This window comes from Mytilus trossulus, chromosome 10 (assembly GCF_036588685.1).
Source record: "Mytilus trossulus isolate FHL-02 chromosome 10, PNRI_Mtr1.1.1.hap1, whole genome shotgun sequence".
Taxonomy (NCBI): Eukaryota; Metazoa; Mollusca; class Bivalvia; order Mytilida; family Mytilidae; genus Mytilus; species Mytilus trossulus.
The window spans coordinates 25138533-25162609 of NC_086382.1; the positions used below are offsets into that span (position 1 = coordinate 25138533).

Below are 24077 nucleotides of genomic sequence, written 5' to 3' on the forward strand. Positions count from 1 at the left end.
GGATTTAGTGTAAAGACGTCATACAATGCCGGAGAAAAACATGACCTTGTGCAATGCCAAATTACAGGTATCGACAGATTGTAGATCCATGAAAATGTATATGTATATATAACATACTAGTAATATTTAGTTACCTTTTAATCTACTGATAATAAAATCAATATTTACACCAATAAAAACAATATTCATTGATCTTATTACAGTGTTGAATAGGTAACCTTTTAGAATATGTTTATTTAAAGTAGCAACAAGTTTACAAGGATAATTTCTAAATTTCTGGGCACGGTTAACAACATTTCCGTAATAATGAGGATGTGCTACCCCGTTTAATTTGTTTTGTTAAATGCCACTATACAAACACTTTAGGTCAAACGCGTTTTCTATACACCAGGGTTGTGTTCAATGTCGTAGTAGCTACTGACTATTGAACGTGTAGCTATATACTAGTTGTACCATAGATATCGATTGCAGCTACGTAGCCGCTACAAAGCTGCTACGATATTGAACTCAACCCTGTACTTGTATATAGCTAAAGTGTCCATTCCAGAATAAATTGGAAACAAAACATAATCTGTATCTGTTTAATTAAAAGACCTCTTTTAAAATTAAAATAAACCACACAATTTTCAATTGAACTACATACATATCTCAAAATTTGTATATTTCTTACCTAAAGAAAGAATGTTCAGCAAATCACAATAAAATGTGTTGATCCTTATGCCAATAATGCACATTCAATGATATTTGTAATCGCGATAAAAACAAGAAGATAAATCAACATAAATGAACACAATTTTTTTGGAAAAGTGAATCAATATTTTCTAGGAAATATATACAGAAAATCCGGTTAATATTCTACAAATTTTATTTTCATATCTAATATCTTCTTTCCCGTTTCCGACGAATATAATTGTCTTTTTAATGTTTCTAACGAGTTGCCATAATTTCTCTGTGTTAAAATTTAGAGATGTGGTATAATTGCTAATTAGACACATATCCAATCTTATATTTTTGACATGGATAAAAGCAATTATTTCACCGTATGGCCTTTAAAAATGGGGGAAATTCTTTCACTATAGTAAATCTTTCAAAAGCTCTGATATAAAAACATGTGAATCCATTGAAACGAAAAAAACAACGAACTCATTTATGAAAACTGTGGCAATCTGTGTTTTCCATCTTTCATTTTATTTTACAAACCCATACACAATTTTATTTTTCAAAACTCACACATGTTTCGTCAATGTTATACTACACGTATTACTTTATTGTAAACGGAAGGGAGTTCCTAACACTTTGACTAAAATAGATTTAGGACGTTTCATTTCCTTAAAATATTTACAAAATAATTACTGATGACAAAAATATAACAAAATCAAGAAATTTGTAACCACACAATTTACAGGAATAATTTTATTGGATATATAGCAGTTTAATTTGACACATTAATTTTGATCGCTGGGAAGTTTGATGTCTCTTTAGTTATAACGTTTGATTAAAACGTTTAGTTGATTTTTAAAGATTTCATTCCCTTTTGTGTTCTCCACCCACTTAAGGGCATAGACCTTTGTTTAGGGAGACAACTCTTTAAGTCAGTTACACGATTGTAAAAGTCAAGTTGCATCAATGTATTTTAAGCATTTACCTGAAACAGATTGTAAATAATCTATGTAACCTTCAAGCTTAGAATATTTTATGAAAATGGTTGACACAAACGTACTGATGATTTTAAGAGTTATTTCCCTTAACCAAGGTCTACATCCTTGAGCGTTACTTTAATGCTAATTGTATTTATAATGTTGATTATGGTTTGCTATCTCTTGGGAATTGAAATAAAGTAGAGAGGTCTTGACCATTGCAATTGATTTACATTTATTCTTCATAATTAATAAACCTCAAAATCTACAATTTCATGTTATTCTCTAACATAAAATAATTTTATGACTTTTGTCCTTCAATCTTCTTCATCAATTGAAGGTTTTAATTTTTTTTATCTTGGTTAACGCATTAAATTTTCCCTAAAAAAACCTAGTAAGGTGGACAATTTTTTTAAAAGTTCATTTTAAGATGCAGCTAGGACGGGCAGTAATTTGGAGCAATCCATATAGATATTCGTAGATGTGGCATAGCGCGAAACCGTCGGACCGAGATGTCCATACTTACTAGATACAAGTTGTCTACAGCCGTGTCCATTATGATAAATGACTACTAGATTGCTAGTACTCGATACTACTACAAACATTTTTTTTCAATCAGTGTCTACACTGATACCCCTTGTCCATTTAAATACATGACGACCAGAATGCTAGTATTCGATCCCACTACAAATATTTGTTCAGTCAGTGTCTACAATACCCTTGTCCATTAGAATAGATGACGACTAGATGGTTTGTATTATATCACTACCCACTATATATATGTTTTCAGCCAATGTCTACGCACACCTTGTTTTTTTTCTATAAATGACGAAAATATAATCAAAGAGTGAATCACCACCAAGAGTAATTATAAACCCAATTATTCTATTTTGTACTGATAGAACTTACATAAAGTACACAGTAATACAAACTTTAAGAGATTGCATAAACCTAAAGTACTACCAGGAAGACAAAAGGCCACCTGGAACATGACTTGCAGTTATTTGACAGTAACCACATATAATAGAAAATCATAGAACTTTTTACAGCAGAGAAGCAGCCTTAAAAAAGAATAGGTTTTATTCGTATACACGTTAGGCACAATAACATTTTGAATATTGATGCCTCTTTACTGTATTAAAAAATGGAAAACAACACGTTGAAGAATTTATTGCATCCGAAGCGCTTTTCTGGAGTTACCTTCATCTGGAATGCTCAAAGCCAAATATTTGAAATTCGAAGATGGATAAGCACCGAAAATCGTTGAATGTATCAAATTTATTATGCCATCATTTCTTATGTTATAAATAACAGGAACAAGATTAGCTTTCATTCTGTAGAATAATGCAGACTAAAGTCATAGATATAGGATGCGATTAACATCCAAATGTTTATTAACTAATTAATCAGTAAAAGTACAACAACAATGTATGACAGTAATTACAGAATGTATTATATTTAAATTCAATCAATGCTATGGCTTTGGACATGTATTAAATGTGAAAGTTTCATACTATATTCATCAAATATGAAGGAAAAGATGTATTTCAATAACATAGGAACATTCAGGTTACCATACTAATTTTTCACTATTTTGACTTATAGCAGTGTTTTTCTCTGGGCTTTGTAGCACCACGGTGCTGTATGTTTTACCATGGTGGTATCAAAATAGATTTAATAATATCAGATATCAAAAAATGTAATTTCATAATTTTTGGGTAGCAGTGCTATTTCACATTATGCTGAGCTATTTGAAAATACTGAAAGAATACTGTATACAATCTGCATAGATAACTGACAAGTACATATTATATGCATTTGAAAAGCTTCTTTCTTACATGCTAGGAATACACAATGGGCATGTGAAAGAATAATGAATGAAAAAGTGTTCCCTATTTCAAACGAACAGCTGTCTCGTTCTACACAAATGTCTTGTTCATGTACACTGTAGTGTAGTTAATAATTATTAAAAAGAGTTCTCAAGTAGATACATGATTAATATATCAACTTAAATCCAAACCATCATTCATGATTACAGGAGTCTGAAAAGAAAAAGAAAGGAAACTATAATAATGTCTATTACTAATGACTAACTACCACAAAACCAAATAAACATAATATACTGCATACACCACAGCCTATTTATTATCCAAGTTTCACTGTCTTCGTGAGTTTTTTTTTGTCATGCCTCTAGATTAGGTTTTGCATCGTTAGGTCGCCCGCCGGTAGCATTTGCTTGTGGTGCTTTGTTTCTCCAGCGACTAATGTTCCCCCTGTTGATGGTACACCTGTAAAAAAAGATATCATTTTTTTTTATAAACAATGTGCTAATTATTTCAAAATGTCATTTAATCTGAATTTCTATTTTCATTTTATCTTCAACTTGAACAATCCATATATTACAATGTATGTTCCTATTTTCTGCTTGAAATAAAGTAAAGTTGTCATTTCAGATAGAAATATGGTCCAGTAAAATGTGTCGAATTCCACCAAATATGGATATAACTTTTATTTTGTCCAAATGGTTTTATTGTTTTTATTAGGTAGATACATTATGTCAAAGAAACAAGTCAAACTAGTCTAAAAAGGTCATTTAAAGTAAGACACTATAAACACAAGGTGATTTTGTTAAAAGAACACATTTGCGGCCATAGAGACATGCATTCATTTCCAACCAAATACCTCATGTGTACTATAAGTGGATGTTTTCCTTGTAAAGACGTTCTTATTGTTTTATTAAAATTATCTGTAAATCTAAGCTTTCAAAATTGTCTAAAAATGCACTTAAATGGAATCCGACAGTAACATGGAAAATGACACTACTGTTCTATATCACAAAGGCATAGTGAGACCTTCAACGCATAGTTAATTAAAAGCTCACACTTTACTGTACCTTTAGGACAGCAAGATTTACCAGTTTGAGCAGAATATTATATAATTTGTCAATAGGTCACATTTGCAGCAACTTATATCAATATTCGGGATAGTAGAAGACAAATGTTTAGTAAATTTTGGCAATGAAAATAATACGGATACTGGTACTGTGCATTGATCAGTACCATAAAAACACGAGGTTGTCATATAGGAATTACCAATGAAACTTCGGCTTTAAAATTGGCTATTTGTTAGGTCATTGATGACGTTCAGAAGTTATGACGATTTAAATTTCTTCATTGGCAACAGACATATGTTTACTTGAATAATATTAAAAGCACTCAAACTTTTCGCCTACAAAATTTTCATTTTCTCAAATTTATGTATATGCTGATACGTTCAAATATTTGTACATTGTCTAGTGTAAAAGCTTGACGCCGGAACAGGATATATAAGGTCAAACTGATATGTGCAAAAGTCTAGCTCAAAGATTCACAGAATTTCAAATTTAACAAAAAAAGATTGATAACCATAAAATTTACTACTTTTAAAAATTTGATATCGCTTGATATCAACTCTCGTTATATAATTTCAATAGTTATAACAAAATCGCCAAAGGATGAAATTATTATTTTGAAATTATACAACTCGAGTTGATATCATGCGATATCAAAATCTCGCTCGTTATGAAGCCTGTAGTTATGCACAGTTACGTAAACCTGTTTTAGGACGATCAGATTTGAATGCATCATTGAAAGTGTAAATATCATATTGACATAGTGATATTTTGTGCAATGTATCTTTCCGTTCTGTAAAATAGAACTTACCTAATTCATCTAAAACTTGAGAAACTATGACATCACTGAAAGAAAGTTAAGACATTGATAGCTCAGAACAATAGTATATAGTATTGTAGTCTTTGTGTAAATTGGACCAGTCTTAGATCTTTTTGGGGAAAAAAGATGTATCTCAAAGATTTATATACAGATCTAAACAAGATTAATTCCCTGCAGTGAAATGTTCCCCGTTGCTGAGCAATTGAGGAATAAAGTTTTGTGTGCAGTTTAGAGTTATACAACAGGAACATAGATTACATAATGAAAAATAAACAGCTGTGCCATGAGCGCAAGATGCGTCCGTTGCCTTATTAAAGAGTAAAAGTTCAATAACTTCTCAATGTCATTTAAGAAATTAATGAAAAAATAAAGGGAGATTATTTTAGTAGTTATAACCCAGTCACCAACGTTTCATGAAAACTGATCAAAACACTTTAAAGATATTGTCCGAAATCTGGAAAATCACTCCCTTTTCGTGAAAAAAAATCCCGTAACTCGGCAACATATACAAATCTCAAATCTATAAAAATCGGAAGGGAGATCATTTCAAAAGATGGAAACAATTCACCATGGAAACAATTCACCATGGAAACAATTCACCAACATTTCTTGGAAATTGGTGAAAGCATTTTTGAGTTCTTGTCTAAAAACTGGAAAACTCCTCTTTTTTAATGAAAAGAATCCCATAAATCAGTAACCCTAAAATATATTAAGAACGAATTGAAGCTCACGCCAATAGAAACAAACAATTCACTAAAGTTTTATGGTTATTTGTTAAAGCGTTTTTGAATAATTGTCCGACATGTTTACGACGCACGGACGGACTGACTGACGGACAACGTTTTACCATGATACCTTCCGTAAACGGGCGTATAAAGGTTAAAAAAAAATATAATAATACTGAAATCCAAGCAATATTCAAAACGGGCAAAGTACATTGACAATTAGAAAATCAAAAGATCAAAAACATCGAACGAATAGAAAACAACACTCTCATTTTCCTGACTTGTAAAGTGTATTTCGAGCATTCGTGTGGTATCTATTCTCCAAAAAGACAGAAAATGCGGATAAATTGTGTCATTGAATTGTGATACACTACAATACAAGAATAAGTAATCCAAAGTTCAATTTCAATCATGAAATTGTAAAATCATGACGACAGGGTCATAGAAAAGTTGCTAGTGGAAGGTGTCAATGTGTTACGATAGTAAATAAAATAATTCTAGAATTCAAATAAAAAATTCAAATCCAAAGTAAGGTATAATTATTGATGGTTAATAACACACAGCAGTTCACAAAAAGCTTACTATTACCAAGACATGTGTTCACAATGCACCATTGTGGTATGTTGGTATAAAAAAGTATCAAAGTCCCATAACCCCATTTAGATGGTCATGTCAAAATGAAAGTACAATATGGTCAATAACATATTGTTGCAAACAACATTATCAAGTATGTGAGCTTTCTGTCAAATGATATTAGTGGAGTTGTATTCATTGTTTCCATACTCACAAAAATGAACAAAGTCTCATGGCCCCTGTAAAAATGGTCAAATCAAAATAATTATCATTATGGTCAACTTCACATGATGGCAACCAATTCATGAATTCAGTCAAGTATGTCAAACAGTCTTAGGAGAGTTGTAATTACAAGGTGTCGTTTTCGTATGAAATTCCGAATCAGTGCATCTTTGGAACTGGGATCGAGCCATATTCCAGCTGTTTCAATTTTAGAAAGTGTACTTAGATATTTACATCTCCTCTTTTATAACATTTTTCAATCAGTAATTTTGATTTGGATAAACACTGAAATCTGCAGAGTTTACATGTATATTATATTTTTAACGGAAGTTTGACTTTTTCATTTAACTACAGTGGGGTATATTGAAAATGCACTTTTCAATACTTAAAAATTGTGAGTGAATAAATCTAATGCAAATAAGAGAAATAGTGTTCAAAAGTTTTCATTATTTTGATACTAATTAAAAAAAACAGTGTCTCAAAGTCACTGAAAAAATTGTCAAATCGAAATGGTGCATATTATTGTCAAGTACACATGAGGGCAAACAATCCTAATAAATATAAGAGCTTTTGTAAAAGGTTTACACAACTGGGTAGATGCAACTGCTGGTGGACGTTTCGTCCTCGAGAATATCACCAGCCCAGTAGTCAGCACTTCGGTGTTGACATGAATATCAATAATGTGGTCATTTTTATAAATTTCCTGTATACAAAACTTTGAATTTTTCGAAAAACTAAGGATTTTCTTGTTCCGGGTATAGATTACCTTCGCCGTATTTGGAACAACTTTTTGGAATTTTGGATCCCCAATGCTCTTCAACTTTGTACTTGTTTGGCTTAATAAATATTTTGATATGAGCGTCACTGATGAGTCTTATGTAGACGAAACGCGCGTCTGGCGTACTAAATTATAATCCTGGTACCTTTGATAACTATTTACAAGTAGTCATTGTCAAACTACTAACAAAAAAAGTATGGTCAAATCAAAATGATGATGTAGTGTGTAGTTGGGATCTCGCTTACATGTTTAATCCCGCCACATTATTTATGTATGTGTCTGTCCCAAATCAGGAGCCTGTAATTCAGTGGTTGTTGTTTGTTTGTGTTTTACATATTCGTTTTTCGTTCATTTTTATTATTTAAATAAGGCCGTTTGTTTTCTCGTTTGAATTGTTTTACATTGTCATATCGGGGCCTTTTATAGCCGACTATGCGGTATGGGCTTTGCTCATTGTTGAAGGCCGTACGGTGATCTATAGTTGTTAATGTCATTTTGGTCTTTTGTGGGCTTTTATATATATGCAACTTTCTGTCAAATGGTTTCTGAGGTTTTTTGTTGGGTTTTATTTGACAAACTAAATGTATCTGATTGTTAATGTCGACTTTTCAAAGCAAAGTCGTAATTTTCTGAGCGTTTAATGTTCTATAAAAACAAAATCAAAACATTGGTGGCCACCTGCTGTTATCAGTTCTTTGGTCGAGTTTTTGTCCTTTGACACATTCCCCATTTCCATTTTTTTTTTTCAATCTTTTCAAAAATTAGTGCTGTCAAATGGAAAATACTTTTGATGTCAACATACCTTACATTCATTTCATCTTCGTCGTCTTCATTAATACTTTCTTCTTCTTTTTCTTTCATTTTAAATTGTTGCTCAAACACTACTATTATCTTTTTCAGATGTGTAAGCATTAACTACAAAATTGATACAAATTTGTATATTGCTTTGGTTGCAATTAAACTCTCTTACAGCAATTTCCATTGGTTGATAATTTATTTGCAAATACAGGTATATTGTATTTTCTCATTAGTACCACCAGTTGTTGGTATCGTCGTTTTGTTCAGTCTTTAGTTTTCTGTGTTATGTTTTGTGTACCTTTGTTTGTTAGTCTTATTTTTAGCCATGTCGTTGTCAGTTAATTTTCAACTTATGAGTTTGAATGTCCCTTTGCCAACTTTAACCTTTCTTCTACAAAGTTTCCCAAAAATGAGTCATTAACATTTTGCAGTTTGTAGGGTATGATCATTCAGTACCCGCAACGTGTAAGTTTTTTGATCGATGATCATCGATTCGATGAATGGCAGTGTCACCCACCTTTAGCTCTACGTAGCACCAGCCTAGGGTAGTATGAATATTCATGCATTTTATAAAGCAACGCGAGATACGAGATCACGTCATTGGCGCGATAATTATCTGAAAGAACTCTCAGCAAGCGGTAAACAATACAAAAAAATGTTCACTTCGAGAAGAAGCTCTACTATGATAGTCGACTTTGGTATATTTTTAACCCGTTATTGATAGGATTTCAAACTCCTGTGCTCATATGCAAAAGATTTATTGGTATATGTCTGATCTATAGTCCAGTCCCTATGCTACAGTCATTTCTGGATGATTCCCTTTATAAACCACCAAATTTTTTCTCACTAGGGGAGGGGGTGCTGGTCAATCGTCCACATCCATTTGAAAAAAATCCATATGTATATTTAGCTGCCTACTCAAATTCTTTTATTGTTCTGATGTGGGTTTTTTTTCTTTTAATAAGATAAACACAAAGAGTAAAAACCCTCTGACACCTGTGAAGACAGGAAGTATCTTTATCAATAATTTAAATATACTTATATGCATGCTCTTAAAAAGAAATATTTTGTTCAAAGTAAGCTGATCACTTTTAACTAGGAGTAAGGGAATTCTGACATTTAAAAAAAAATCAATCTAATGTCAAATATATTAATTTCACCAGTCCACTCAACCATGTTGATACCAAATGGTAAAGTGCAAGGAGTACATGTATTTATTTTTCTGCATTTCTTGTTTCAGCAACTGCTGTACCTTTCCAGTTACTTATTATGTGTTGTGTATTTATTTACAATGGACTATAACACTTTTGAGTGACTGGACAGGTTGAATATATTCATCTATAGAAAAAGATACTGGAGAGATTGGCAATAGTTTAAGACAGCTGCAATTGAAGGTTCACAAATTCAGGTGATCATATAAGCCTTAAAAGTCATATAAATAGCCCAAGCTAGGGGTCATCAGACATCAGTTATATCAAAAGCCGAGGGTAGTAGTCAATTATAAGGAATCACCAGTTATCAAAATCAATAATGGTCTAGGGTAGTCAATTATCTGAAATGATTAGTTAACAAAGCAATGTCACTAGCCTAGGGTAGTGGTCAATTATCTTGAATGATCAGTTAACATAGTCATGTCACTAGCCTAGGGAAGTGGGTCAATTATCTGGAGTGATCAGTCAACAAAAGCATGTCACTAGCCTAGTGAAGTGGTCAATTATCTGGAGTGATCAGGTAACATAGTCATGTCACTAGCCTAGGGAAGTGGTCAATTATCTGGAGTGATCAGTCAACAAAATCATGTCACTAGCCTAGGGAAGTGGTCAATTATCTGGAGTGATAGTCAACAATATCATGTCACTAGCCTAGGGAAGTGATCAGTTAACAAACTCATGTCACTAGCCTAGGGTAGTGGTCAATTATCTTGAATGATCAGTTAACATAGTCATGTCACTAGCCTAGGGAAGTGGTCAACTATCTGGAGTTATCAGTCAACAAATTCATGTCACTAGACTAGGGTAGTGGTCAATTACAATTATCTGGAGTGATCAGTCAACAAATTCATTTCACTAGCCTAGGGAAGTGGTCAATTATCTGGAGTGATCAGTCAACAGAATCGTGTCACTAGCCTAGGGTAGTGGTCAACTATCTGAAGTGGTCAAATATCTGGAGTGATCAGTCAACAAAGTCATGTCACTAGCCTAGGGTTGTGGTCAATTATCTGGAGTGTCAGATCAGTCAACAAAGCCATGTCACTAGCCTAGGGTAATGGTCAATTATCTGGAATGATCAGTCAACAAAGTCATGTCACTAGCCGAGGGAAGTGGTCAAATATCTGGAGTGATCAGTCAACAAAGTCATGTCACTACCTTATGGAAGTGGTCAATTATCTGGAGTGATCAGTCAACAAATTCATGTCACTAGCATTGGGTAGTGGTCAATTATCTTGATAATCAGTTAACATAGTCATGTCACTAGCCTAGGGAAGTGGGTCAATTATCTGGAGTGATCAGACAACAAAATCATGTCACTAGCCTAGGGAAGTGGTCAATTATCTGGAGTGATCAGGTAACATAGTCATGTCACTAGCCTAGGGAAGTGGTCAATTATCTGGAGTGATCAGTCAAAAAAATCATGTCACTAGCCTAGGGAAGTCATCAATTATCTGGAGTGATCAGTCAACAAAGTCATGTCACTAGCCTAGAGTTTTGGTCAATTATCTGGAGTGATCAGTCAACAAAGTCATGTCACTAGCCTAGGGAAGTGGTCAATTATCTGGAGTGATCAGTCAACAAAGTCATGTCACTAGCATTGGGTAGTGGTCAATTATCTTGACAATCAGTTAACATAGTCATGTCACTAGCCTAGGGAAGTGGGTCAATTATCTGGAGTGATCAGTCAACAAAGTCATGTCACTAGCCTAGGGTAGTGGTCAATTATCTGGAATGATCAGTTAACATAGTCATGTCACTAGCCTAGGGAAGTGGTCAATTATCTGGAGTGATCAGTCAACAAAGTCATGTCACTAGCCTAGGGTAGTGGTCAATTATCATCAGTGATCATTTAACAAATTCATATCGCTTACGGCTAGCATTGGGTAGTGGTCGATTATCTGAAATGATCATTTAACAAAGTCATGTTACTAGCCTATAGCTAGGGTATTGGTCTGTTATCAGGAATGACCAGTTAACGAAGTCATGTCACCACCATAGGGTAGTGATCAGTTACCAAACGTAGTTCTACCATTTAAGTAGAAGCAGTCATGATGACATTCATGTATAATAAGCCAGTTTGAAATCCAGTTAACCTTGTTGAATAATGATTAATCTTTTTTTAGAAACTGTACGTACTTGAGTTGTTTGAATGCTGTCAATTGGACCTGTACACTACATCTCCTTGGCTAAAGCTAAGAAAAAAATATTACAATTTCCTTACTAGTATTTCTTTTTTAATCATTTTAAAACAACATTTTTTTCATGATTAGGATAATGATACATTACTGACAACACTCCTATGCTAGTGATATATTATTGACAACCCTAGGCTAGTGATATATTACTGACAACAGCCGTAGGCTTTTGATATATTATTGACACCCCTATGCTAGTGATATATAATTAACAAACCTAGGCTAGTGACACATTACTGACAATACCCCTAGGCTTGTGATATATTATTGACAACTCTAGGCTAGTGACACATTACTGACAACACCCATAGGCGTGTGATATATTATTGACAACCCTAGGCTAGTGACACATTACTGCCAACACCCCTAGGCTTGTGATATATTATTGAAAACCTTAGGCTTGTGACACATTACTGACAATACCCATAGGCTTGTTACACATTAATGACAACATCCTTAGGCTAGTGATTTATTATTTACACCAATAGGCTCTTGACGTGTACAGACAATGTCCTTCGGCTGGTCACACATTATTGACACCGCTATGCTAGTGATATATAATTGACAAACCTAGGGTAGTGACACATTACTTGCGTCACACCTAGGCTGGTGACACTTTACTGACAACCCCCAGGCTGGTGACACATTATTGACAACACCCGTAGACTAGTGACACATTACTGACAACACCACTAGGCTGTTGACACATTACTGACATTTCCAGAATGGTGACACATCACTGACAACAGTTCTAGACTAGTGACACACTACTGACAGCACCACTAGGCTAGTGACACAATACTGGCGTCACACTTAGGCTGGTGACACATTATTGACAATATTCATATACTAGTGATATAAATTATCAAACCTAGGCTTGTAACGCGTTACTGACAACACTACCAAGCTAGTAACACTGACACATACCTAACAACACCCCTATGCTGGTGCATGAGTGAAAACACCCCTAGTCTAGTTACACATTACTGACAACACCCCTTAGCTGGTGACACATAAAAGATTACCTCACTATGCTCGTGACATATTACTGACAGAACCCTAGGCTAGTGAAACATTACAAAAACATCCATAAGCTAGTGAAACATTATTGACAATACCCCTAAGCTTGTTACACATTACTGACAACATCCCTAGGCTAGTGACACATTAGTGACAACACCTCTTGGCTTGTGACACATTACTGACAACATCCTTAGGCTAGTGACACATAAGTGACAACACCTCTTGGTTTGTGACACATTGCTGACAACATCCCTAGGCTAATGACACATTAGTGACAACACCTCTTGGCTTGTGACACATTACTGACAACACCACTAGGCCAGCGACACATAACTGACAACACCCCTAAGGCAGGTGCATGAGTGAAAACATTTCAAGGCTAGCGATACATTACTGACTACACGCCTCAGCTGGTGACACACTTATGACTTCATCCCTTTGCTCGTGACACATTACTGACAGCACGCCTAGGCTAGTGACACATTACTAACAACACCCCTAAGTTATTGACAACACCACTTAGCTAGTGATACATTACTGACAATACCCCTAAGCTTGTTACACATTACTGACAACATCCCTAGGCTTTTGACACATTAGTGACAACACCTCTTTGCTTGTGACACATTACTGACAACACCAACAGGCTAGCGACACATAAATGACAACACCCGTAGGCAAGTGCATGAATGAAAACATTTTTAGGCTAGCGGCACATTACTGACTACACGCCTCAGCTGGTGACACACTAGTGACTACATCCCTTTGCTCGTGACACATTAATGACAGCACCCCTAGGCTAGTGACACATTACTTACAACACCCCTAAGTTATTGACAAAACCACTTAGCTAGTGACACATTACTGACAACACCCCTAAGCTGGTTAAACATTACTGACAACATCCCTAGGCTTGTGACACATTTGTGACAACACCTCTAGGCTTTTGACACATTACTGACAACATCCCTTGGCTGGTGCATGAGTGAAAACATCCCTAGGCCATTAAGCGTGTGACACATTAATGACATTATTTCTAGGCTAGTGAGACATTATTAACAACACCCCTAAGCTGGTGACACATTAATGACAACATTCCTATGCTAGTGTTTCATTACTGACAACACCCCTAGGCTAGTGACACATTACTAACAACATCCCTAGGCTAGTAAAAACACCACAGTGATATCTCATTAACAACCGTAGGCTAGCCACGCATTACTGACACTATCCCTAGGTTTGTGATATACTATTGACAACACCAATAGGCTAGTGATATGTTAGTGACAGCCTATGTCAACCCTAGGCTATTGACACACCACTGACAACTTCCTTAAACTAGTTATATAACATGTTACTGACAACTTCCTTAAACTAGTTATATGACATGTTACTGACAACTACCGTTTGCTAATGATACGACAAGTTTCTGACAACTACCCTAGATTAGTGCATGAGTGAAAACATTTCTAGGCAAGTGTCACATTACTGACAAAACCCCTCAGCTGGTGACACACTAGTGACTACATCCCTATGTTCGTGACACATACTGACCGCACCCCTAGGCTAATGACACATTACTTACAACATCCCTAAGTTAGTGACAACACCACTTACCTAGTGATCACTCCTATCAATTGACCACTTCTATAGGCTAGTGACAAGACTCTGATAACTGCAGATTACTGACAATAGACACGAAATTGTTAACTGGTGATCCCTGATAATTGACCACTACCCTAGGCTAGTGACATGACTTTGTTAACTGATCATTCAAGATAATTGACCACTACCCTAGGCTACATATATGATTATAGTGACTGATCACTCCAGATAATTGACCACTCACCTATGCTAGTGACATGACTTTGTTAACTGATCATTCAAGATAATTGACCACTACCCTATGCTACAGATATGATTTTAGTGACTGATCAATCCAGATAATTGACCACTCTTCTATGCTAGTGACATGACTTTGTTAACTGATCATTCAAGATAACTGACCACTAACCAATGCTAGTGAAATGACTTTGTTCACTGGTGATTCCTGATAATTGGGCATTATCCTCGCCTGCTGGATAGTGACATGGCTTTGTTTACTGATCACTCCAGATAATTGACCACTTCCCTAGGCTAGTAACATGACTCTGTTGACTGATCATTCAAGATAATTGACCACTGCCCTAGGCTAGTGACATGAATTTGTTGACTGATCACTCCAAATAATTGACCACTTCCCAAGGCTAGTACAATTACTTTGTTGACTGATCTCTGCAGATAATTGACCACTTCCCTAGGCTAGTGACATGACTTTGTTAACTGATCATTCAAGATAATTGACCACTACCCAATGCTAGTGACATGACTTTATTGACTGATCACTCCAGATAGTTGACCACTACCCTAGGCTAGTGACATGGCTTTGTTGACTGATCACTCCAGATAATTGACAACTACCCTAGGCTAGTGACATGGATTTGTTAACCTATCACTCTAGATAATTGACCACTACCCTAGGCTAGTGACATGACTTTGTTGACTGATCACTCCAGATAATTGACCACTACCCTAGGCTAGTGACATGACTTTGTTGACTGATCACTCAAGATGATTGACCACTACCCTAGGCTAGTGACATGACTATTGACTGATCACTCCAGATGATTGACCACTACCCTAGGCTAGTGACATGATTTTGTTAACTGATCACTCCAGATAATTGACCACTTCCCTAGGCTAGTGACATGACTTTGTTGACTGATCACTCCAGATAATTGACCATTTCCCTAGGCTAGTGACATGATTTTGTTAACTGATCACTCCAGATAATTGACCATTTCCCTAGGCTAGTGACATGGTTTTGTTAACTGATCACTCCAGATAATTGACCACTAATCATCAAGATAATTGACCACTTCCCAATGCTAGTGACATGATTTTGTTGACTGATCACTCCAGATAATTGACCATTTTCCTAGGCTAGTGACATGACTATGTTAACTAATCATTCAAGATAATTGACCACTTCCCAATGCTAGTTACATGACTTTGTTGACTGTTCAATCCAGATAGTTGACCACTACCCTAGGCTAGTAACATGACTTTGTTGACTGATCATTCAAGATAATTGACCACAACCCTAGGCTAGTGACATGAATTTGTTGACTGATCACTCCAGATAATTGACCACTACCCTAGGCTAGTGACATGAATTTGTTGACTGATCACTCCATATAATTGACCATTTCCCAAGGCTAGTGACATTACTTTTTTGACTGATCACTCCAGATGATTGACCACTTCCCTAGGCTTGTGACATGACTTTGTTGACTGATCACTCCAGTTAATTGACCACTACCCTAGGCTAGTGACATGATTTTGTTGACTGATCACTCCAGATGATTGACCACTACCCAATGCTAGTGACATGACTTTGTTGACTGTTCACTCCAGATAGTTGACCACTACCCTAGGCTAGTGACATGACTTTGTTGACTGATCATTCAAGATAATTGACCACAACCCTAGGCTAGTGACATGAATTTGTTGACTGATCACTCCAGATAATTGACCATTTCCCAAGGCTAGTGACATTACTTTTTTGACTGATCACTCCAGATGATTGACCACTTCCCTAGGCTTGTGACATGACTTTGTTGACTGATCATTCCTGTTAATTGACCACTACCCTAGGCTAGTGACATGATTTTGTTGACTGATCACTCCAGATAATTGACCACTTCCCTAGGCTAGTGAAATGGCTTTGTTGACTAATCACTCCAGATAATTGACCACTTCCCTAGGCTAGTGACATGACTTTGTTGACTGATCACTCCAGATAATTGACCACTTCCCTAGGCTAGTGACATGGATTTGTTACCTGATCACTCTAGATAATTGACCACTACCCTAGGCTAGTGACATGACTTTGTTGTCTGATCTTTCCAGATAATTGACCACTACCCTAGGCTAGTGACATGGCTTTGTTGACTGATCACTCCAGATAATTGACCAATTCCCTAAGGTAGTGACATGACTTTGTTAACTGATCACTCCAGATAATTGACTACAACCCTAGGCTAGTGACATGACATTGTTGACTGATCACTCAAGATAATTGACCACTTCCCTAGGCTAGTGACATGGCTTTGTTGACTGATCACTGCAGATAATTGACCAATTCCCTAGGCTAGTGACATGGCTTTGTTGACAGATCACTCTAGATAATTGACCACTACCCTAGGGTAGTGACATGACTTTGTTGACTGATCACTCCAGATAATTGACCACTACCTTAGGCTAGTGACATGACTTTGCTGACTGATCACTCCAGATAATTGACCACTACCCTAGGCTAATGACATGACTTTGTTGACTGATCATTCAAGATAATTGACCACTACCCTAGGCTAGTGACATGACTTTACTGACTGATCACTCCAGATAATTGACCACAACCCTAGGCTAGTGACATGACTTTGTTGACTGATCACTCAAGATAATTGACCACTTCCCTAGGCTAGTGACATGGCTTTGTTGACTGATCACTCCAGATAATTGACCACTTCCCTAGGCTAGTGACATGGCTTTGTTGACTGATCACTCTAGATAATTGACCACTACCCTAGGGTAGTGACATGACTTTGTTGACTGATCACTCCCGATAATTGACCACTACCTTAGGCTAGTGACATGACTTTGCTCACTGATCACTCCAGATAATTGACCACTACCCTAGGCTAATGACATGACTTTGTTGACTGATCATTCAAGATAATTGACCACTAACCTAGGCTAGTGACATGACTTTGTTCACAGCTGGTGATTCCTGATATTTGGGCACTACCCTAGGCTAGTCGTGATATGACTGTAACTAGTGATTCCTGAATAATGGGCACTACCCTAGGCTAGTGACATGGCTGTGTTACCTCATCATTTCAGATAATTGACTACCCTAGACCATTATCGATTTTGATAACTGGTGATTCCTTATAATTGACTACTACCCTAGGCTTTTGATATAACTGATGTCTGATGACCCCTAGTCTGGGCTAATTATATGAATTTTAAGGCTTATATGATCACTTGAATTTGTGTACCTTCAGTTTCAGCTGTCAAAACTATTACCAATCTCTCCAGTATCTTTTCTATAGATGAATATAATCAACCTGTCAAGTCACTCAAAAGTGTTATAGTCCATTGTAAATAAATACACAACACATAATAAGTAACTGGAAATGTACAGCAGTTGCTGAAACAAGAAATGCAGAAAAATAAATACATGTACTCCTGGCACTTTACCTTTTTGTTTTAACATGGTTAAGTGGACTAGTGAAATTAATATATTTGACATTAGATTGATTTTTTTTTTAAATTGTCAGAATTCCCTTACTCCTAGTTTTTACTTAAAACTAAACAAAAAGTGATCAGCTTACTTTGAACAAAACATATCATTTGTAAATTTTCATATCAAGAGCATGTATATAAGTATATTTAAATTATTAATAAAGATACTTCCTGTCTTCCCAGGTGTCAGAGGGTTTTCACTCTTTGTGTTTATCAGATTTAAAGCCGATTTCCAAAAACCACATCAGAACAATAAAAGAATTTGATTAGGCAGCTAAATATACATATGGATCCTTACATACAAAAAAAAATGTACAATAAATGTATATGAATGGGATGTCAGACTGTGTGGTTTACACCAGCCAGATGTCTGTATAAATACATGTACATGTACCAAAGCATGTAACTGTGCACAAGATGAAACAAGCACACTAGCTCCCATCCCCTTTGCCTTTGGTCATATGTTTATGGTGGGATCATAATTGGTCTAGATAATTATGACAAAAAAACCTTTCTAGACATCATATTTATTGGTCTAATCAGTTACTGAGTTAGGCTCAGGTTTAGTTTTAGATTAGTTCGTTCTGAGACAAAGATACAAGTGTATATGTGTCTCTAAAACAGATTTAGGGGGGGACAGGTTGGTTTGCTCCCCCCCTCTACTCTAGTGAGGAAAATTTGGTGGTCTATAAAGGGAATCATCCAGGCATGACTGTAGCATAAGGACTGGACTACAGATCAGACATATAGCCAATAAATCTTCTGCATAAGGGGAAGTTTTTTTTCTCAAATGGATGTGGACGTTTGACCAGGACTTGAGCAACCCCCCCCCCCCCCCCTTTTTCCGCATAGTTACTGTCGCTGGTGTAATATAGCTCTTCTGTATATTTTCATATTAACAAAAAGAGTAGCCCTCGAATGCATAGTCATATTTCGTTGTGTGAAACTCCCCCCCTTTTTTTAATCGTCTTTTGAATGCCAATAATAATTGCTGTCTCGGTACAATATCTAAGCTAATTCAATATTCAAAGCGCTTATTATCTAGTTTTCACATCGTCTCTGTTCCAGTGATATATGCCCGTCATCTTAGGAGCTAAGTTCTGAACATTTTTTTGTTTTTTTACCGCTTGCTGAGAGTTCTTTCAGATAATTATCGCGCCAATGACGTGATCTCGTATCTCGCGTTGCTTTATAAAACTCGTGAATATTCATACTACCCTAGGCTGGTGCTACGTAGAGCTAACCGTAACCCACATCTTTGACGAGTCATTAATTCTACTTCGGAAGCCCACCAAAAGAACTCTTCTAACACCTCGAACATGTAGCTTTCAATTGATTCACGACTTACAGGACTTAATAAAAGTTAACGATGTGTAACTGCAAATCTGGATTAGGCAGCGTGTTGCAATTGATCTTTAATACAATAAAAATGTAAACAAAAATCATAGTTATAATCAATTCCTTTTTTCATTGTGTCCTTTACAGTCCAAAATAGTATAAGGTAGAAAGCATTATATAATATATAATATTTGTGAAGGTTTTATTTCACCAATTATGGTACGTCACATCCGGTTGCACGAAGAAGGGTCGAACAAAAATGTTCATTGTAGTAAAAATAAACTGAATCATACAAATATATCTTGGGTGTTTCCAAGCACCATTGATTTCGAATTTGGTGTTTCTATAGATTATTATGTAAACTTAAGCTTGTACACATGGAAACAAGGGTTGCAAATTCAATTGATTGTCTTTCAAATCAAAACATAACCATAACAAGAATATGTCCTTCTACACGGATGACCAATCCGCTTTATTATTTTCTATGTTCAATTGACCGTAAAAATTGGATACAAATCATAATTTGGCATTTACATTAGAAAGATCCTATCATAGGGAACCTGTAAAGTAAGTTTAAAGTAAATAGGACTTTAATTTCATCAAAAACTACCTCGACCAAAAACTTTAACCTGAAGAGGGACAGATGGACGAAAGGACGATCGGACGGACGAACGAACACATAGACCGGAAAAACATAATGCCTATCTGCATAAAAAGATATTTTATTACTTTCTTATGCAAACCACTTTTACAGTTCAAAAGCTAATGAACACAATTAAATTCAAAAGTACATATACAACATTATAAATAAATTATTATTGATTAAACCATTGAATCAATATTTAGTCAAGGGATTGTTGCTGATTCCTTATAAGTCGATCCCCGTTAAACATGTCAGAAACCTAATCATTAACAAGTCGTATTTTCAATGTAACGTATGTCTTGTGGCATATATATATTTCGCAATTACAGATGGGTGCAGTCCTAACCTGTACAGCAAGTTAACTTGATAACCAGTCATTTGGACTGGTCAGAGTTAACCTGTGACCGGATTTAGGACTGCTCTGACCAGTCATAGGACTAAAATCTAGTTAACTTGAAAAGCAGACTTGTATTTATATCTGCCAAAAATTAAATGATGAAACAGGTCCGCTATTGATATAAGTTAACTTCGAAACAGTTCTGTCATAAGTAAACAGAAGTTAACGTCGAAACCAGTCCTGCTACAATGTTAACATAAGTTAACTTTTGCTTTGACAAATCTGACGATACCAGACCTGTTTCCAAGTTAACTTAGACTGGTCTGCTCATCACTAAGTTAACTTGTTACCAGGACCGCTCTACATCGATTTAAAAAAAAATATTTTTTAATATTTTTGTTTCGTAGTATAAACATCGAAAATAAAAGTAAAAGTAGCATAAAACGTTGCTTATGACACAAATTTATGTGTAATCTGACAATCTATAAATTAAAAAACGATCTTGGTTACAATAATAACGGGCACTGAATATTTATTCCAATACCTAGGTTTTATGTATATATATGAAAGGACGTATATTATATGTTAGTTATACATCCTTGATCTATGTAGCCACTATTAGCAATATTTTTATTTCAGTATAGAATTTATTATACAAAACAAAAGCATCATTTAAACACATTACTTCAAATTTTTGTTTGCATTTAAGGTGCCAACAAGTCCTCTTTTTATTCAAAATATTGATACGTAACAAAATTTCAGTAGTTTTGATACCTCATGCTGACTTGTACAACAACATTATTTGACCGCATCAACCAAAACTGACCAAATGTGCACTCTAATTTGTAAATCTTTATACCCGCATAGTATATCAGCAATATTTTTCATGTCAGGATTCAATATATAATACAATTGAAAGCAATATTGCAATACAATAAAACAATTTTTTTTGTTTGCATAAATTTAGGGTGCCATTATGTCATCATTTTATTCAAAATATTTATACGTAACAAAATTTCAGTAGTTTTGATACCTCATGCATGACAACAAAAGTATTTGACCGCATCAACCAAAACTGACCATATGTGCACTTTAATTTGTAAATTTATATACCCGCAAAGTTAATCACCCATATTTTTTATGTCAGAATTCATTGTATAATTCAATGGACAACAAAACTGCAATACAATAACAACATTTTTTTGTTCGCGTAAATCAGGGTGCCAGTATATATCCGGACACGGTACAACTTTTGTTAGAATATTATGCGGAAAGAAGAATAGTAACTCCAATGCCAACAAGTTGAAAAACAATAAAATATTCTTACAACCGTATAAACGCATAAAGTAAAATTTAGGAAGAGACAGGTAAAAAAGGGGAACGGAGCAACGTCGACAATGATGTTGATATTCCAGTATATAAGAATATTGTTCCGATGCGTTGGACATGTTGGATAACCTTTCTATCCGCCTTCTTAAAAAAAAAGACTATCATTTCCTTTATGATAGCTCTATGCGATTGTATATAGTCATTGATTTATGTATATAAGAATAACTCAAATAAAAATAGAAGAATTTTATATAATATCTAGTAGAGTTTAGCGAGTAAAGAAATTTTCTATCTGGTGAAAACAATGCGAATGTTGTTTACATATTTCAATTAAAGCAAAAGTCTGATATAAAGACTATTAAACACGATAATCTGTCATACGCAGACCTGTTTTTAGGTCTGGTCAATATCAGACCTGTCCACAGGTCTGGTCTGGGGCAAACCTGTTACCAGGACTGGTCAAAAGCAGACTTGTCCACAGGTCTGGAGCAGACCTGTCCTCAGGACTGGTCAAAAGCAGACTTGCCCAAAGGTATGGTCTGGAGCAGACCTGACGAAAGGTCTGCAGCAGTCCTAAAAAAGCAGACCGTAGATCTTATCCAACAACCACGAAGTTAACGTGCTTGTCTGCTTTAAAATTCTCAAGTTAACTTAAAAAGCAGTCAACAAGTCTGCTCCAAGTTAACTTTTGTCAAGAATAGGATCGCACCCATCTGTAATTGGAATTTCGCAATGTTGACGATGTGAACGATGTAAACTTGGTATTGTAAACATCTCTATGTCTACGATGTTAAATGTGTAAATAGAAAGGTATAGACTCAGTATACAAATAAAACACGATGTTTACTATCTATGTAATTAAAAAGGAATAGACTAAGCATGCAATTTGAACTCAACGTTGACTCGTCATTATCAACATCGCAATGTCTACGATGGCCACAATGGTAAACACTATTAACACGATGTTGACTCGCTATTGTCAATATCGCGATGTCTACGATGTATACGACGTGAACGATATACACACAAAGGTTTAGACTTGTTATACAATGTACATGATGTACACACGATATTGACTCGATATTGTCAATATCGCAACGTCTGCAATGTAAACATTAGGTATGCATACGATACAATGTAAACACAGGGTAAAGCTACGAGCCACTGTAATCACAATAATGACACGATACAGTAGACATTGTAATGTTGACAATATCGGAAATCAAAACATTGGGTATTGGACACACTTCGGCTTACCTGTGTGTCCATACTTTGCATGGTTTTACCTAGCCCCCTCATTGCAATGACCATAGAATCATTTGATAGTAATGATCCTATATGAAGGGACACAGACTTGAGTTTAGCTTTCATCACAAAAGTTTTCTTTACATAACGTCTTGTTAGAACTAAATCTTTCACAACAATCTTTACAGCATCCTTAAAGAAAGAAAGAAAAAACATATAGACATTTATTTCATAAAACAAAATGCGGTTTATTCTTAATCAATGTGAACTCTTATTAGTTGTATGGCATATTAGTTGAAAAAAGTACATACAAGAACAATTTTGATTGGTTTAACTATTACATACAAATTTTGTCAGATGGGTTGGTAGTACTTTTTCTTCTTAAATTTTGAGATTATCTGGCCACTAGTTTTTTCTTCAGTAAGTATATACAAACATTGTCTCCTGTTTACACGAAGTTGGCAATATGTCAATTGTGATGACAGAAATGCATGCCAATTTAAATATTTTTGGCTAGTGTTCAATTTCAATCCATCTCCTACCCGGGAGGCAAGCACAATTTTCAAAAATTGTAAATTTTCTAAAAAATCGCATCCTGTCCTCAATTTAAAATCATACTTTGGAAACCAATGGACCATTTTTTTTATTAAATGAGATAATATCAATGATTTTCACAAACCATTTGTCCTTTCTTTGCAGTTCTAAAAATATCGGCAAAAACTCTCTTCTCTTGGTGTTCTTTTTTGAAATTTCCTTATCCAGAGCTCTCACAGCTTCGTTTAATTTTTTTTTTGTAAATTGAAAGCCTTTCTTCTGGTGTCTTTTTTTTTAAATGACCATTTCATCGACATCTTAAAACACTGGAAAAGAAAAGTCATCGTAAATTAAAAAGAAAACAGATTTATTGTAAGCCTATGGAATGAGAGTAGTTGTTCATAATAGAATCCCCCATATTTCATTTTAA

At 35.2% G+C, this 24077-nt stretch overlaps 1 protein-coding gene across 1 annotated transcript; it reads right to left on the reverse strand.

Moving 5' to 3' along the window:
* Window positions 1-3819: 3819 nt before the first annotated feature.
* LOC134687784 (charged multivesicular body protein 2a-like) lies at window positions 3820-23853 on the reverse strand. The gene is made up of 4 exons (XM_063548241.1): window positions 23793-23853; window positions 23126-23305; window positions 8448-8560; window positions 3820-3925 (listed from the first exon to the last, which is right to left on the reverse strand). Exons 1-4 carry the CDS (start codon window positions 23793-23795, stop codon window positions 3820-3822), a joined length of 402 nt encoding a protein of 133 aa, XP_063404311.1. The 5' UTR covers window positions 23796-23853.
* Between the last annotated feature and the right edge of the window lie 224 nt (window positions 23854-24077).

Coding starts and splice junctions, on each gene's coding strand:
- LOC134687784 (XM_063548241.1), bottom strand. Junction 8,561..23,125: donor TGCAAAGTATGGACACACAG/GTAAGCCGAAGT, acceptor TCAATTTTGTAG/TTAATGCTTACACATCTGAA. Junction 3,926..8,447: donor GAAGATGAAATGAATGTAAG/GTATGTTGACAT, acceptor CTTTTTTTACAG/GTGTACCATCAACAGGGGGA.